Raw genomic sequence first — 16,168 nt, 5'->3', positions numbered from 1 at the left:
CCCTGTTGACTGCTCTTCCTGCCTCTCTTGTTCCCTCCTCTTTAAAGAAGCCGCTTGGAAAAAACGAACGAGCAGGGAAAATGCGCGGGACAGGCGACAGCGCTGCCACCGGCAACGCAAACCGAGACACCGGGCTCACACTCTGTCAGGAGCATCAGAAATGCGCGACCGTTCTAGAACCACGTTCTTTGCCTCTTTTGTCCATTGACACAGAGACATCTTTTCTGTTTCCGTCCTCTGAAACAGCGCTCACAGTTCCGTGCTTCACCGGTGTATAGACACTCCGGCGTCCGCGTCGCCGGCGGTGAGTTGCCGTGAAAGAACGTATCTGCTCTTCAAGTTCCCCCCGGTGAACACAGCTGACACTCACCGCCGAAGAGTTTGTGTATTATGCAGTGGTTCATCTCATGCCTTCATCTCATGCCTGAAGTGATGTGCTGTAGACAGCGTGGCGGGCATCAGACCGAACGTGCGATGCATAAATGCATGTTGGATGACTGCGTGTCAGAAAAGTGCGCCCCCTTCCCGAGAACAAACGAGTTGAGACTTGCCTAGAGTTCCTCGCAAGCTTCTCGACTCAGGTGCTTCGTCGTAACTGCAGGCATCTCTCTAGCGTCCAGGTATCCTTCAGAAGCGTCTCGTGCTGTCCGCGAACGTGCCCCGCGTCTCGGCCATGCACCTGCCCCGGAATGAGCGCGCCAGACAGCGAACCTGAGACACCCGCCGCGCCTCTCCATAACCCAATTGGAGCGCCTCCGCAGAAAGAGAACGGCGCCTTCCACTGTCTGCCTGCTGCGGATGTCCCGCGCGATCGTCGAGCTCATGAGCCTCAAACGGTCGAACGAAGGCTCGCCTTGCGCTCTCTTGACAAAAGGCCCGCTGCACACGAGATGGAGACAGACCAGCACTTGCGCGAGAAAGAAGCCGAGAAACCGTACGCTTTTTTCTCCGAGAAAGGAGGTCGGTCCCCTCTTCAGCTCGCGAAGGAGACGCGCGGATCCGGAGACACACGCTGCGGCCCGGGTCTCACCGGAAGTCCGACGCATGCGTCCACCACTGCGGCTCCTGTCTCTTGTTCTTTCAAGCAACCTGGCATCTGCCTCGGGGCTTCGTCCGAACTCAACTCCTCACCAGCTTTCCAAAGTCGACTAAGCGACTGGACAAGACGGGAGTCGAGCTTCACCGGCGCTCCACAGAGAGAAAGGTCAAACGAAGAACCAGCTCAGTTCCCTTCCTCTTCTCCGTCTTCTTCTCTCTCCTCCTCTTCTGCTTTCTCGTCTCCCTCCGATGTTTGCCTTCCTGACGGTGGTTCTTCGGCGTTTTCGACTTCGGGAGCGGCTGGCGCAGGCGAATCTCGCGATGCACCTCTTGACACCTCGTGTTCTCCTTCTCTGCTTGTCGCTCGCGCAAGAACGTCTAGACAGGAGACTCCAGAACCCGTATCGATGCGTTCCTTTTCCTCTGTCCCTTCTGTTTCCTCGCCTCGTTCTGGCTCTGCCCCTCCCGCGGAGGAGAAGACCACAGTCGATCTCGGCAGCCAGTCTCGAGCCCGGCTGTGCGCACCGCTGGTTGAGATCCTGGCCTCGGCGAAGCCGACCGAACGAGAGGCGCTCCGGAGAAGCCTGCACTCTATCGGGCGAGAACAAGGATTGCGGCCGGACGAGATCGACTGCCTCTTCCTCTCCGTTCTCTTTCGAGTTCCTGCCTTTCTGCGGACAGCCGCTACCGCGAGGGCGGCTCGCGCCGCCCAGGAGCCCAACGGGCCCGAACGGCTGGCCGAGACCAGAGACGGCGACCAGAGGGAGATCCAGCGAGCGAGGGGCGACACTGGCGCGCGTGAGAAGGCATCGTTTGAGAGAGTGCATTTCGATGTGTGTGAGACGAGTGAAAGAGAGAGGAAGGAATGCTACAGGTCAGGGAGCGATTTCCAGGCGGAGGGAGAGTCTCACGGAAAAGCGAGGCTCTGGGGAGGCTGGCGAGGAAACACTGAGTGCGAGTCAATCTTCTGCGCTCAAGGGAGAGCAGTTCTCTGCGCTGTGCGTACACTTCAGCACTGGGCGCTCTCGCACCCGCTCCACTGTCACGCGAGCGCTCTTCTTCCCTCTCGTTTTCCACCTCTTCGCCACACCGTCGCGTGGATTCTGCAGGCTGCTCTGGAACTTCTTGTGAGTGAAGGCGAAGCGAACTTGAAACAGAAGGTCGAGGTAGTTGCATGCAGAGGACTCAGAAAAGAAAACCTGCAAGAATGGCGAGACACGGCAGCGTGCGCTCAGCGAGACGGCCGAGATGGCCAGGGAATCTGTAGAGACGGGAGAGGCGGCGAAGGGTCGGGAGCGTTTATTTGCGCAGAAGAGTCCGCAAGAAGAAAGAACGCTGTCTCTGTGCAGCTGATCCGCGACCTAGAACCGCATAGTTCAGATCGAATAAACGGAGACAGCAGAGTACCCGGGAAGGGACGGCAAGTGGCTGTCGCACTTCTCCAGCGTTTGTTTCTCTGGTCCGCGAGCCCGCACCCACCCTTGCAAGCTCTCGCGGCTTCTCTCTGGAGGCAAGTTGGCCTCTCCACGCGTTTGCTCTCTAAGATGCCGCGCGCTAGTTCTCCTCTGCTTTCTGTGCGTTCTTTAGCCGCTCGAAAGAACGGTGAGTCTGCTTTCACAGGAGGCGCCTGCGGGTCGCTGAACGGAGGAAACTCCGCGAAACGCTGGCCTATACAGGGAAGCCGAAGCGCAATCACTTCTGAAATATCCGCCACAGGCCCTTTACTGCATCTTTCAGTTGAACAGAGACACGAGGGAGACGAAGACGAGATGGAGGAGGGAGAGGAGAGAAGGGAGGAAGCAAGAGAGCTCCGTCGCGTTTCTCGCTTGGGCGAAGCTGCGGTTCGCCTGCTGGACTGTCTCTTTCTGCTGGCGACTCGCCCCCCCCAGTGGGGTGTCTTCGCAAGAGACAAAGAAGCCGAGAAGCAAGTCGAGACACGCGGGCAGCACGGAGACAGCAGCACGCTTCGGGTCCGGCCTGGCGGCTGCGCGTCTGGGGAGGAAGCGAGGGTCCGGCGGCGAGGAGACTCGGCGGAGCTCCACGATGCTCGAGGACCTGAAAGGTGTGCGCTCTCGCCTCTCCTTCGCCAGTTCGCGCCCTCGCCGTCTCAGAGGCAGCTTCTGCAGTGTCTCGGAGTCGCGCTGGAGAGCGCCAGCGAGGAAACGCAAAGAGAGATTCTCTCCTCATGCGTGCTGCCCTACGCCGTCCACACGATCTCCTTCTTGAAGCAGGGCGTCTCGCCTGTGAATGCAGTCGCGAGAGGAGACGACGTAGGCGGAAGGAGGAACGAAGATGGTAGGGATGGAAAAGCGATAGCTCCGGAGAGAAGTAAGATTGACTCTGCAGCGATACGCAAGGCGGAGAGCCCCTCCTCTGTCCTCACGCTCCTCGAGATTCTACACAATCTTCCTGTCTCTCTCCTAGCTCCCCCAGCCCCGAGCGAGAGAAAAACGCAAGATTCGCACTGCCAAAGTGTTGCCGGCCTCTCTGGCTCAGAGCCTTTGGAACGGGGCTGCATTTCGCTCTGCGACGGTCTGCAGAAGAGCGAAGATACGGGCGATGGCTCTTCGGGGTGTACAGACACCGTAATGGGGTGTCTAGACAGCTTGTTGGAGGCGCTGCTGGAGATCGCCTTTGACAGAGCGGTCACCCAGCAAAATCGAAAGGTGGAATCTCGGAGTGACTTCCTCAAAGATTTGTCTGTTTCTCTTGAACGACGAGTCGAAGACGCGCTTCACGTGACACGGGAGGCATTTCATCGCGTTTCTGTCCCTCTCGGCTCACCGCCTCTTGCCTCGCAGTCTCTGGGTAGCCAGCAGCACTTCGCAGGTTCTCCGGAAACCTCTGCACCTTCCGACGCTTCACAAGCTTCCAGAGCGGAGCACCTAAACGGCGGCAGTGGTCGCGCGCCTCCAGCGGACGTGGCGGAGAAAGCGAGAAGTTTGCTGACCCCGGACCGCATGTGCGAGGCTCTCCGAGGTGTGCATACGCCCGAAGTCGATGAGGAGCGGATGGCCGTGGAACTCGTCTGCCGCCTCTGCACCTCCGTACTTTCCTGGAGGGACAGCCTGGCGGCCGCGCGCGTCCTGGCAAGCCACTCAGTCGAGCTTTCCTCCTTTCTGGAGCACTACCTCTGCACCCCGCAGCGCGGTCTTGGCTTCCTGTCATGGGGCTTTCGGAGATCTGCAAAGGGTCGAAGCGGCAGAGCCGAGCCCAGAGGCACCACGACCTCTCTCCTGTTCGCCGCCGCCCTCGCTGTCTGCTGCTGCACCTCGGTGGATGCAGAGAGGAGACAGGTAGGGCAGACACCCGCGCTCGAGGGAGACGAAGCCGGGAATGGAGCCCAAGGCGCCCGAAAAGAACACCGAGAAGGAGACAGAGACGACAGGCACATTGAGAGACTGTGGTGGGTCGTCGAGGCCGGCTTGGGTCCGATGCTTCAGAGACACCCGGATTTTCTTCTTCGCGTCTTGATGAACGGTGAGAGTCGAAGCGTCTTCGCATGGGCGGAAGCCGGCCTAGACTCGAGTTACAAAATTGTCAGGATGCATCTTTGAAAATTTTGATAAACACTTTAGACCTTGGTTTCCAGGTTATAGCCACTGTAAATTTTTAAAAAGTGAAAGTAAAGGACGATGGCTCGAAATTCATCTTTGCAGAAGGAAAGAAGAGCTGTTTGTGTTCCACTACAAAAGACAACCTTCCTTCACTGCGGAAAAACGAGACGGGAAACCTGCAGTGGCTCTCAATAACTGCCTGAGTGGCTGTAGGATGAGCGAGTCAATGCCTCACCATGTACTGTAATTCTCGCGCGCTCGATCCATTTTCATCGTAAGCGACCTGACCCTGAAGAACGCCGGGAGCTCAGAGGGCGCCGGCAACATCCTCGACTGAGCAGAAGAGGAACGCGCCCGAGAGAGAAGAGAGAGAAGCCAGGGAAAAAAGAGAAGAGACAGAGCCGGGAGAAAAGGAGCAGACGAGAGACGAGGGAACGGGGTCGAAACAGAGATGAGATGCTTCGTTTCTCTTTTGAGTCTCCGAATTCTTGGACGTTTAGGAGCGAAAGAGACCTATTGTTTCTGTGTTTGTTTCCAGCGATCGTGTTCGTCGGTGTACACGGCGGGGACTCCTGTGGTCTGCTCTCAAGGCTGCTGGGCGCTTCAGAGACCGCTGCGACGCTCCTCGAAAGCTGCTGTCCGCGCGTGCCAGTCCGTTGTCTCCGCGCATGCATCTCGGCTTTCCAGTTTTCCCAGCAGAGAGAGTTTTCTTCTCCGGGCGAGTCTGCAAGCTCGACCCAAGCCGCCGCGTCTGCGGAGGAATGGAGGGCCCGTAGGGGGTCTCTGTCTCTTCCAGGGGGCGAAAGTGGGGCTGAGTCTGGCCGCGACAAGGCGAGAAGAATTGGGAGGAAAGGCGGAGAAGAAGAGACGAGAGAGGAAAAAGTGAAGCAACCTCCGGAGTCAGAAGAAGGCAGAAAACAGCACGTTTGGAGATGGGCGGAAGCGGCGCTCCGTCGCGGGTCCCTGGGTGTTTCGCAAGAAACATCTGAGTCAGCGAAAGAAGAGGTAGAGAAGAAAGAAGAGGCAGAAATGACAAGGCGTGAGAGGGGATACGCGGGCGAGGGAATGGATTTCCAAGTTTCGGGACCAGACGCGAAGCGAAGAAAGACGGAAACAGAGACACGCAAGTTGGAAGTGAAGAGAGAGGCAGTGCAGATGTACAGACACCCGAACGCCACTGGAGACTGCGAAGGCGATGCGGGCAGCTTCGTCAGACGAGAACAGAAGGAAGAGGGAAAAGAGGACGAGAGAAGAGAGACGGAAGAGGCGGTGGCAGACCAAAACAGAGGGGAAACGAGAGGAAAGAAGACAGAACGCGCAGAGAGAGAGAAGTTCCTGCGCTCAATCTTGCAGAGGCTCGACCTGACAGCCCGAAAGATCGAAGAATACCACGGATTTGAAGCTTTGGCACTTCGGGGTAAGTTCTCGGCACACAGGGGAGGAGGCGCTGACTGGGAAGGCGACAAAATCTACAAACGTGGACGAGGAACACTTGCACGGCGGGTCAGGCGTTTGAGTGTACATACGCCCCGTGGGCCCGTGTTTCGATGTATGTACACTGTGTGGGGTCGTGGCTTGAGCCGGGGCAGAAACATGTGTATTTCTGTGTTTTGATAGCATCGAACAGCACTGTCTCCGTAGAAATCTTCGCTAGGTCCAAGTTGAAAGGGTTTTCTGAGCTGGTCCTTCTGGCCAGATGTGATTTAGATCGGTCGGTACAGAATATGCAACTTGAAAGACGAATCAACTGAGTTAAAGTATACAAATTACACACGTTTATGTAAAATACATATCTCAAATAGTCTCGTGCTCGTTTCTGTATCGCTAGCACTCGTGGACGCTCTCCTCTGTTTCTCCATAACGAATACGGCATGTGCAGTTGTCCTGTGATATACCTTGATGACGCGTCTTCTCCCTTCTTCTGTCCTGTCTGAGGAATTGCGTACGTAACACATCGAAGGTTTTAGTACCTGGAAGAATTGCAGTCGCGCCTGCCACCGCTGAGAAGAATGCCCATCTCCTGCGTCTTCTTTGTTCTCCGTCTTTGTCTCTTTTAGACTGTGTTGCTTTGCTCGACGAGGAGTTGCTGGGCACGACTTAGACGAGAGACCCGCGTGGCCAGAAAGACAGAAGAAAGAAACGGCAGACGCAACTGGAGAGACGTAAAAGAAAGAGTAGTCCCAGGAGAGAAAAGAGAGGAGATTCACTTTCAAGGGGCAGATCGGAATCAAATTCCAGAGGCGCCAGTTTTCTTTCATATAAAGGAGACAGGGTGTGTTTCATGAAGAGACAAAAGTTTATTATGCCTCGCTGTGGGCAGAGGTCGTCACGTGACAGTGCACCGAAATTGCGAAGGTTCGTTCCATCTGGGGGACGAGCGAAGGACGCGGTGCCGGTGGTGCGGTGTTCACTGCCATTTCAACAACTTTCTCAAAAAAATTGTCTTCCGAGTCATGACGAACCGCCTTTCTCCAATACCGCAGTTGCACACTGGGTTTTTGGATGAACTTACTTCTAAGCTATATACTAAAATAGAATCTACCCTCCAGGTACACGATTTAAATACAGAGTATGTACACATAGAACTCCCAATTATGAAATGTGTAACAGATAGTTTGTCTAAGTGGTTATTCTTTTGGGGGGTCTACACGCCCTGACTGCGTCAGAAAAAAGAGACGTTAATTGCGCTGCAGGGCGACCGGACACGCGAATGTTTGCTTGCCATGAAATCGATTTGACGGAAGAGGCTCTGGGGAGGAGGAAAGTGTGTCAAAATGAAAGGGAATCGCCTGTGCTCCGTCAATGCTCCACAACACCACAGATAGCTGGGTCGCACCTGAATTGTATTTTCTAGCAGATTGTACACACCCGAACGACTGTTCACCGGCAGCACCACCGTACTCAATGCACTCAGCGTGGTGGCAATGAAAACGCAGTCGAAGTTGGGTCCGGCTACCAAAGACTTTCAAGCTCCAAAACAGGAGACCAGCTCGAAGTACATACTCCCCAAAAAGACTTAGCAATGACCTTTCTTGGAGGCGGTTCCTCCCAGTAGGCTTTGGGGTTAGGAACGTGTGGTGCCCTTCTGATGTCAACTTCCTGAAGATCACGGGCATGACGGAAATCGATTTTGGAGCTCCGTTCATGGAAATCAGTTTCGCTGACTGCAATTGTGAAACGTACGAAAAATTATATACGTAAGATGAACCTACCTCGTTAAGTGCCACAGCTTCCAAGCAGACACAGCTGCATTAGCGGAGCCCAGAGGGACGAAATCCTCGTCGGGTAACTCTCGAGTGAACGCCGGTCTGACAGGTCACATGATGTTTCTCTCAAACCGTTTCTAAGAAAATATAATTTCACTGGAAGATGAGAAGAATAAACCCAAGGGCAACCCAGAGATCTACTGCTCGTGTAGTATTGTGACTAGTCACATAAGTACTTAACCAATTAAAACCAATTAAAGATCTGAGCAATTAGAGAGCGTAGCACATGTGGAAATATGACATGGCGGTTACATCCTGAGCACCTGTACGTCCCCGAGATCAATAAACGGGACCAGGTCTTCCTGGGCCTCTCTGGAACTAGGTGTGTGCCTGCACGAGAATTACATGCGTCTTTCGTATTCTTGCGTATTTTAATTAGCATGACTCGAGGATTGTATAACTGGAGTTGTAGTTATTTAACTACCGCTTCGCTGTCTGGTTTAGTTTTATATCTACTTACTATAGCCACTGCCTTCCTTGGATATGTACTACCATGGGGACAAATGAGTTTCGGGGGTGCTACAGTCATTACAAGCCTATATCGGTGCACTATCAAATGAGAAAAAATCGACAATTGGCAAAGGATTTCTGCGCCCCTTTTTGTGCACCATGCAAAGACTCCTTTCGTCTCAGGCTGCAATTAGCCCGGGTAAACGTTTCCCCATTTCACGAGAAAGCGAGAGGTCACCCCGACTAAACAGCTCACTCCATGCTCCATGTGCACCATGGAGACAATCAGATATACACGCATGTGTTGACGTATTGTAACGCATAGTGGCACACTGGCACACATACCTGCAACTCTAAATACAAATACATATATATATATATATGCATACATGTATAAATACGTACACGTAGACGTACGTAGGCACATCTATATATACTTACATTATATGTAAAAATATACAGATCCACACATTTATATATTTATGTATTTACATGTGTGTCAGTGCATGTAGCTGTGATGTCCCATTTGCATACTCGACGTGATTGCGTGTAGTCTTTTCGTTGGAAGGGGGACAGCCAAAGCAGCGCGGCAGTGACAAGAAAGGATTTCAGTTTTCCCTGATTTTCACACGGCAAAAGAGTCGAACAGGTGGACGACTGGAGACAGAAACGTTTCCTTCACTTTTTCCTGAGAAGGCCTTTACCCTGCACGGGCCGACTGACGAATTTTCGAGGAGGAACCACGGACCTCGATCCCTTCCCTGTTTCTCTCCCTTCTTCTCTCTCTTTCTCGTTGCTCTCTTTTTCATCTCTCCCTGTCTGTCCTCGTTCTTTCACGTCTTGTTTTCTAACCACCGAGAGAAGCTGAACATGTTCTTCTTCGCAGAGAACGTCTTCTTCGGCTTCGCCTCTGGAAGCGCTGAGAGTCGCGAACGACTTCGCGTTCCACAGAGCACTGTTTTCCTTATGCTCTGATAGAGAACCTGTGAACGCTGGACAAACAGAAGGCTCCTTCCGCCTCGCTCCCCGCATTTCTCTGCACTGTTGTTTTGTGTTCATGAAGAAGGAAGACACCAAAAATCCCTCAGACGGAAACTCCTTGGTCTTCGCCTTCTTGCCAAGCCCCGCGGCTGAGGTGTCTAGACAGCCGACGCTGGCGTCGCCTCCGGATCTTTCGCCAATCGCCACTTCGACCCCGTTCTCCGTCCGAACACGTCTTCGTCTGTCTTCGCTCCAGGCTCTCGTTTCTGGCGGGGAATCGAGAAACGTAGCCTCCTGTCTGGTGAGTGCACAGGTGTGCTTACTTTCCGAGTCTCGGTCGCCTGCGGAGCGAAACGGCAAGGTCGTCTCGGTCTCTATACAATGGACGAACGCTCGCGGGAGGGGCTCAGCGCCGCCTTCGCGGTCCAACAACTCGTGCTGCTTCGCCGCCAAAGCGCCATGGCGCGGACAGAGAAAAAGATCCGCTTCTTGGCCACTGCCGCGGGGCCTTTGCCTCGCTGCGAGAGCTCGGCTTCTCGATGAACAAAGAGGTCTCCCTTTCTGTCGAGATCCATAAGACGAAGTGCATGCGCGACCAGCAGCCAGAAAGACAGAGGGAACGCCGCAAACCTCCATGAACAGCTGCAAGCCTTCGTCGCCGTCGTACGCCTTCAGCTGTGCGCCACCATTTGAAGAGGAAGAATAAAGGGGAGAAGAAGAGGAAGAATAACGAGAGGAAGAGGAAACGGAAACATTGCGAGAGGAAGAATCAGAGGAGAAAGAAAGGGAAGAAGAGGAAGAAGGAGACAATCCAGAGGCAGGAAGTGAAGAGGACGACGATGAAGAAGCGAGAGGCCGAGAGGTCGACGAAGGGGAGGGAGAAGAGAAACCGAGAGGAGATGGAACAGGAAGTGGTAAGGAGGACGGGGGAGAGGAAGGATAAAAATGAAATGGAGATGAGTTAGGCATTTCGAATGTCACCTTTTCTCCTGAGGAAGAGGCCATCAGCGAAACCTCTCCTCTTGAGGGCGAGGCAGACTCCTGCGCCTCCTGGGTCAACTCTTGAAGAAACTCATCTTCCATGATCAAGTCGCCCACAGTCAGAGCCAGACTGCCTGCCACTTCTCTCTCGGGCAGTGATGCCGCCAGCTCCAGTCGGCTTCTATTCGGAGTCTCACTCAGTTCACAGCCTCCGATCAGCTGCAGAGAGCGACTCCCTGAAGGCGCAAGGGGAAGAGAAGAAGATTGTGAATAAGCAGGCGAAGAATTGCTCATGGAAGAATTGACGTTCGTGGAGGGGCCAAGAAAAGGAAACCTTGAGTGTGCGGCAGTGCATCCCGGGTCGACTGTTGCGTGGGAAGCGAATCTCGCACGCATAGACAGCCGCCTTTCTCGGGTGTACGGACATGGGACTGGAGAGAGGAGAGAGACAGTTTCCGGTTGCAGGGCGAGAGTCAAACGGCAGAGATGAAAGAAGTCGGAATGAGAAGAGTGGAGAAGAGAGAGGAAGAGCGGCTCATTCTCATCTTCCGCCGAATGACTTGAGCGATGATAGAGGAACTTCAGAGAGGCAGGCGCGTCTTGCTGTGCGCTCCTGCTTGTCCAACCTTGAAAACACAGAAAAAAGACATACATATGCCGCCGACAGGCCCTGATGAAAGAGGCCAAAGGCATAAAAAGGAACAACACTGGTGGCAAACATCCAGCTGTCTCTGTGAGTATCTTCATCTAGAAATTCACACACATCTAGAGATATATATATATATATATATATACATACTTATATGGCAGGTTGTGTAAAGTCCATATGTGTATGTAGAAGTATATGCATGCGCATATCTAGCGTGTACAGATCATTTTGGTGAGCAATGCCTGACCTCAGGTTGCGAGCTAGCAAAATTCTTTTATGAAACAAACATGTACCTGAACAGAAAACGCCCACGACGGTTCGCGAGAGGATCTCTTCGTCAGCCTGGTGCTCATTCCCCACTTCCCTTCGCCGGTGCCGAGCGGCGCTCCGGTGCCTGTACGCCGCAGATTTCCACTGGTTGTGAAGGCATGTGACACTACGGCGCAGCAGGTGGCGGCTCACACCAAACACTTGCAGTCGGTGCCCCTCTGTCTTCCTGTCTTTCTTCCATTTCTGCTCGCCTCTCTGAAGAGGCACATTTGTCCCGTCTTCGTCGCTCAATTGCCTCTGTTCTTCTCCTTCTGGCGCTCCTCCCTCCTCTCCTTCGTCCTCCATGTCTCCTTCTCTCTCCTCTCCCTCCTCCTCTCCACTCGCGCTCCCGCCTTCACCTCCAGATCCACTTCTTTCTCCTTCGCGTATCCCTCCTCCGTCTGTTCGAGTTTTTTTCCTCCCTGCTTTCCTGAGTTCTTCCTCAGTTGCCGTTCTGTCACATTTTCCTTGGCGCTGCGGTGTCTCCGCCGCCTGGCAAGAGGGGCATACGAGGCAAGGAGAGCACGGGCAGCAGCCCCAAAGGCCCGTCTGTGCCGTCGAGACACGGGGTGTCGACTCGGCGTCTCTCGACAGGGCCTGTACAGGCAGCGGCCTCGCTTTGCAGGCGGTCCGAGTCGATCGCTGCGGAGGAAACGTGAGAGTCTGACAGGCTAGCGCCTTCTCGAGGTCTGTGGGCAGCCCTCGCCGGAAGTGCGCAGACAGAACCGCGGGCTCTACATACACTTTCATCGCTTCGAACCGGGCGACGGAGACGCCAATCGGAACTCCCAGCTTCTGCGAGAGAGACACCAGCATGTCCTCCTTCCCCAGCGAGTCCGTCCCAACCAAAAGCCAGAGGCAAGGAGAGGAAGAAGAGGAAGAAGAGGAAGAAGAAACTGGAGACGAGAAGTCAGCGGGGGAGGGAAGGTCAGTGGGGAACGTTCGACGCGTCTGTCTGTTGTGTGCTGTGCCTCGCGACGAGACGATGCAAAGAATGGAGCGTATCGAGGAAACGAGGCGGCAGAAGCTATCTTGGGAAGCGGAGAAATCAAAAACAGGGTGAAGATAGGTGTTGTCGAGAAACAAATGATCTACGTGTTCGCTCAAGCTCGAAGAACCACACACGTTAGACGCCTCCCCTCGCTTCTCTTGAAAGGCCTTAACAGACAGACCGGAGACAGAAGGAGGAAGAGAGGAAGAAGAACGGGAGGAAGACGAGACAGCAGCAGAAGAATGCGAGGAAGGAGAGGAGGTAGGCGAGCCTTGCATGGAGGGGGGTCCCCTCGATTTACCGTCCGGTCTAAAGACGGTTTTCTCCAAGACAAGCTGTGCATCATTTCCCTTTCCATCATGGAGAAAAAAAAGGCTTTCGTTTTCGCTATCGCCAGACGAAGTCAGCGAGCAGAGCCTCGGGACGTTCCCCTCCCTACAACGAAACGCGTAAATCGCACCTTTTATGTCGCGAATGATCTTGTCCACTGTGTCGGGGTTGCAGTTGAGGTCCCCCGTGTGTACATACACACCAAATGCCGGTGACTGAAGCACGAAGAGCACAGCGCCTGGACAGTGGTGGGCGTCTAGGAGCATCAACCGAACGCAAATCGCGTCTTCATGCGTCCTGCATCCATCTGGTCTCTTGAAATGGCCTTCGCTTTCTCCATGAGCGGTTTTTTCCACTCCCTCGCTGCCCCCTCCTCTTCCCCTACTCGCCTCGTTGGTCTCGTCTAAATCGAGCTTCGCTTCCCTCGAGAACTCAATCTCGCTCTCGTCGCTAACAGGCCCCTCTGCATGCGGCGTCTGGATCGCAGGAAAGGCGCAGCTGTCTTCTCCGTCTCGACGCGGAACGCCGGCGCCCCCCTTCCATCTGCCTCCGCCGCACACATGCAGAGAGCTGCCTCTGTCTGCCTCAAGGGCAGCGTCTGTATTCGCTTTCCGGCTTTCTCCTGAGTGAAAGAAGAAGCTGTAAACTCGGTGCAGTCCGAGGGCGGCGACGCGCGAAGCGAGATTGGGAAACCGAAGAAGAAGGAGACGCCGCGTTGTTGGCGAGCAGAAGATGCGGCCTTCTTGCCATCGCCCATGCAGGCCACTGATGTGGTCAGTGTGGAGGTGAGAAAGAAGAAAGACCCACGGATTGTCCGAGTAAAAGTGGAACTCTTCATTCCCGCCAATCCCCTCATCCTCTATTCCGAGTCCCCCACTAATCCTTTTTCCATCTACTGAAGGACCACTGGTCCCCTGTGGGCTGTCTCGTCCCTGGTGGATGTGTCGGTCTCTCCCCTCTTCATCGTCTTCGCCTGGCCCTTGGCCGTCTTCGCTGGACCCTCTGTATGCGTGCGTCTTTCCTTCTCTTTCCTCAAACTGTTTATTTCCCCTCTCACCCTTGCTGTAGGATGACAATGGACTCGGAGGAGGAGAACCTGACTCGCAAGGACGCGATGAAAGTGCGGAGGAGAAAGGCAACGAAGAAGGCCGTGACGAAGCACAGGAAGTAGATGCAGACCAGGAAGAAACAAAAGGGCGAGCGAAGAGAGAAGAGGAAGGAAGTCGCGGGTTAAATGGACCTATAGGCGGTGAAGAGGACGAGAGAGGTGCTGGGAGAACCGCGGAGCTCTTTGAGACTTCAGCTTCGGAAGTCGGGGCACCTTTTGCTGCGTCCGGGTTCGCAGTGCGGCGCCGAAGATCGAACGGAAGGCGGAAGAAGTCGACAAAAATCGTTGTGAACGGAAGAGGACCGGGCACCGGCATCGTGGGAAAACGGTTCCATTTGGTGATGTCTCTCACGAAATCACGTGCTGCCTGTGAATGCACAGGCGCGTGTAGGAAGAATCATCCAGAACAAGTGTGATCGGCACTTGGCACCCGCAATCAACAGATGAACAGAACCGCGGCATACCAGTCAGGAAGCTCAAGCTGATCCACGCGTCGATGAAAGACTTCCTTTATAGCAATTGTACACGCATGTCGAAGCAGATGTGGAGAGGCAGCATCCACCTGCATACGTACGATTCCTTCCCTCTCCGCGCATCAGCCAGTTGCGTGGCCCCTTCCGTCATGAGTCTCACGGGTACATGTAAGTTGACAAAATTGGCGAATGCATGCATATATGGTGTGTGTACCAATATGAACAAATGCATTTATACATGTGAGATGAATGAGATTTGCATTTGAGGGCACATGTATATACACATACGCGTTTTTATGTGTCGAGGAGTTCCAGCATCGCAAAACAGGCGCTTCTGTCGAGCCCGCCACAGGTTGTATCCAGCGAGAAATCCTCGTCCGTAGCAATTTTTTGTTCCTTTTCTTGTTTATCGTCCTTCAAATTGTCGAGTTCAACGGTGTGCAAGGAATTTGAAAGGTCCATCTCTACAAGAATAACTCCGAAAGCGCTCGGGAAATGCAGACAACGCTACCAAAGTTGTGCGTGCAGCAGCGCTAGCCCGCACACTGCGGTGTACAGACACCGCAAGACCGAGCAACAAATTACGCTTTGTGGGATTGAATGCTGAAATTAGGCGGCCGACATTATGAATGATGTGCATAGAACGGTATTTTGAGAAGGGGAACAAGAAGACGTTTCTAAAAACCGATTCGTTTTGGAAGCAGACCGCTGGTTCCGGTTTTTTTTGTTCCCGTGAAAAGCAGGTCGCCTGTCCTGGCCCTCAAATCAAGACAGACGTGAGAGGAAGCCATCTCTAACAGCAGGATCGCCTCCTAGGCCCGTCTACGCTGTCTCCCAATTGGCATTTTGCCAGGCAACAGAGGGTAGCAACCAGCAGAACAGTGTTGCAGAAGGTGCAGGTGCTCCAAGACAGTATACCCACAAGCACTTTCGCCGGATGAACTAGTCTGCTGCGTCGGAGCCACGGCAAGAACGGTTCCTGATCAAAGCTACATGGCAATTTGTCCGTAACATGACTCAGCAATATCTGAATTTCGACATCCTGGGATGTATTTCCACAGACGCATGGGTGTGCACGTGGATACTTGACCGTTTTGCCGCTGCGGCAGCGGCGAAACGCCACAGGCGAACATAAAAATGTCCTCGAGGGAGGTTCCTCCGTAGAAAGGCGACGCTCCAAAGCAGTTCTGTTTGTTTTGGTGTCGTCGAGCTTGCTTTCCTCGGGGGAGATCATACAGATTTGTTCCCCTCGTGCAACATTTCTTCGAAGAAAAGCAGGTCACGGTGAAAGACTTTGTGGCATGGATTTCCATAGTTTTCTGTGTGGCATTCCCCCCATCTTCTCAAGTGATACGATGTAGCTACAGGCAATGGAGAATTCTATGCCAGCAATTGTTTGAGGCTCTCGGATATGCACTTCCTTGTGTGTGTCCCCAAGCGACTGCTGCCCGTGAGTAGCCGTCCGCATGTGGGTATGCTGTTGCTACCAGTACGTTGTTTCTATCTGTCCAAATAGCGATCTTTGTGTTTGTGTGAATTCGGACACTCGAGGGCCCTCGAAACAAAAGGGACGTCAAATGCTGAGGAGCCCACTGCAAGATGACCTGAACCTGTGGTAAAACGCTGGAGAAACGCAGTCATCGCTGTACACGAGTCAAGAACACGCAAAGACCACAGCCAACCTATATTACTGGACCGTGCGTGTTCCATTGTTTGCATCGTTATGTTCTAAATGTATTGTGCATCTGTTCAAATCTGTATAGTCTGCCGCAAGTTCAATGTTCGTGATACGCCTGCGCGGCAGACTGAAAATTTCAACATGCTCGTAACGCATGTGCGCGTCTGGTCCACTGCTTCTGATGTCTTTGTTTGCCGTCTCTGACTCATACAGACTTTCCTGTGTGACCTGCATGGCTTGTGTTAAGCCGTGAAATCGAAAGAGCTCTCGTCTGGTCTAACTAGGCCCGCACAGTTACCTTCAGGACTTCCCATGTGGTTGTCGCGTGGTTGCCCGTTAATTTTACGATTGAGAATT

At 53.7% G+C, this 16,168-nt stretch overlaps 2 protein-coding genes across 2 annotated transcripts; one reads left to right on the top strand and one right to left on the bottom strand.

The window, feature by feature from the left end:
* The first annotated feature begins 51 nt into the window (after nt 1-51).
* TGME49_311740 (hypothetical protein) lies at nt 52-7,232 on the top strand. Its single transcript, XM_018782686.1, has 3 exons — nt 52-4,518; nt 5,134-6,012; nt 6,653-7,232. Exons 1-3 carry the CDS (start codon nt 690-692, stop codon nt 6,694-6,696), a joined length of 4,752 nt encoding a protein of 1,583 aa, XP_018635507.1. The 5' UTR covers nt 52-689; the 3' UTR covers nt 6,697-7,232.
* Nucleotides 7,233-8,549: 1,317 nt separating this feature from the next.
* TGME49_311730 (hypothetical protein) lies at nt 8,550-14,326 on the bottom strand. Its single transcript, XM_018782685.1, has 2 exons — nt 11,216-14,326; nt 8,550-10,899 (listed from the first exon to the last, which is right to left on the bottom strand). The coding sequence occupies exons 1-2, from the start codon at nt 13,974-13,976 to the stop codon at nt 8,990-8,992; spliced, it is 4,671 nt and encodes a 1,556-aa protein (XP_018635508.1). The 5' UTR covers nt 13,977-14,326; the 3' UTR covers nt 8,550-8,989.
* Nucleotides 14,327-16,168: the final 1,842 nt, after the last annotated feature.

Source organism: Toxoplasma gondii, chromosome XI, assembly GCF_000006565.2.
Source record: "Toxoplasma gondii ME49 chromosome XI, whole genome shotgun sequence".
In the NCBI taxonomy this organism is placed as follows: Eukaryota; Apicomplexa; class Conoidasida; order Eucoccidiorida; family Sarcocystidae; genus Toxoplasma; species Toxoplasma gondii.
Note: the sequence above shows the minus strand (reverse complement) of the source record. Positions and strands in the feature narration are given on the sequence as shown.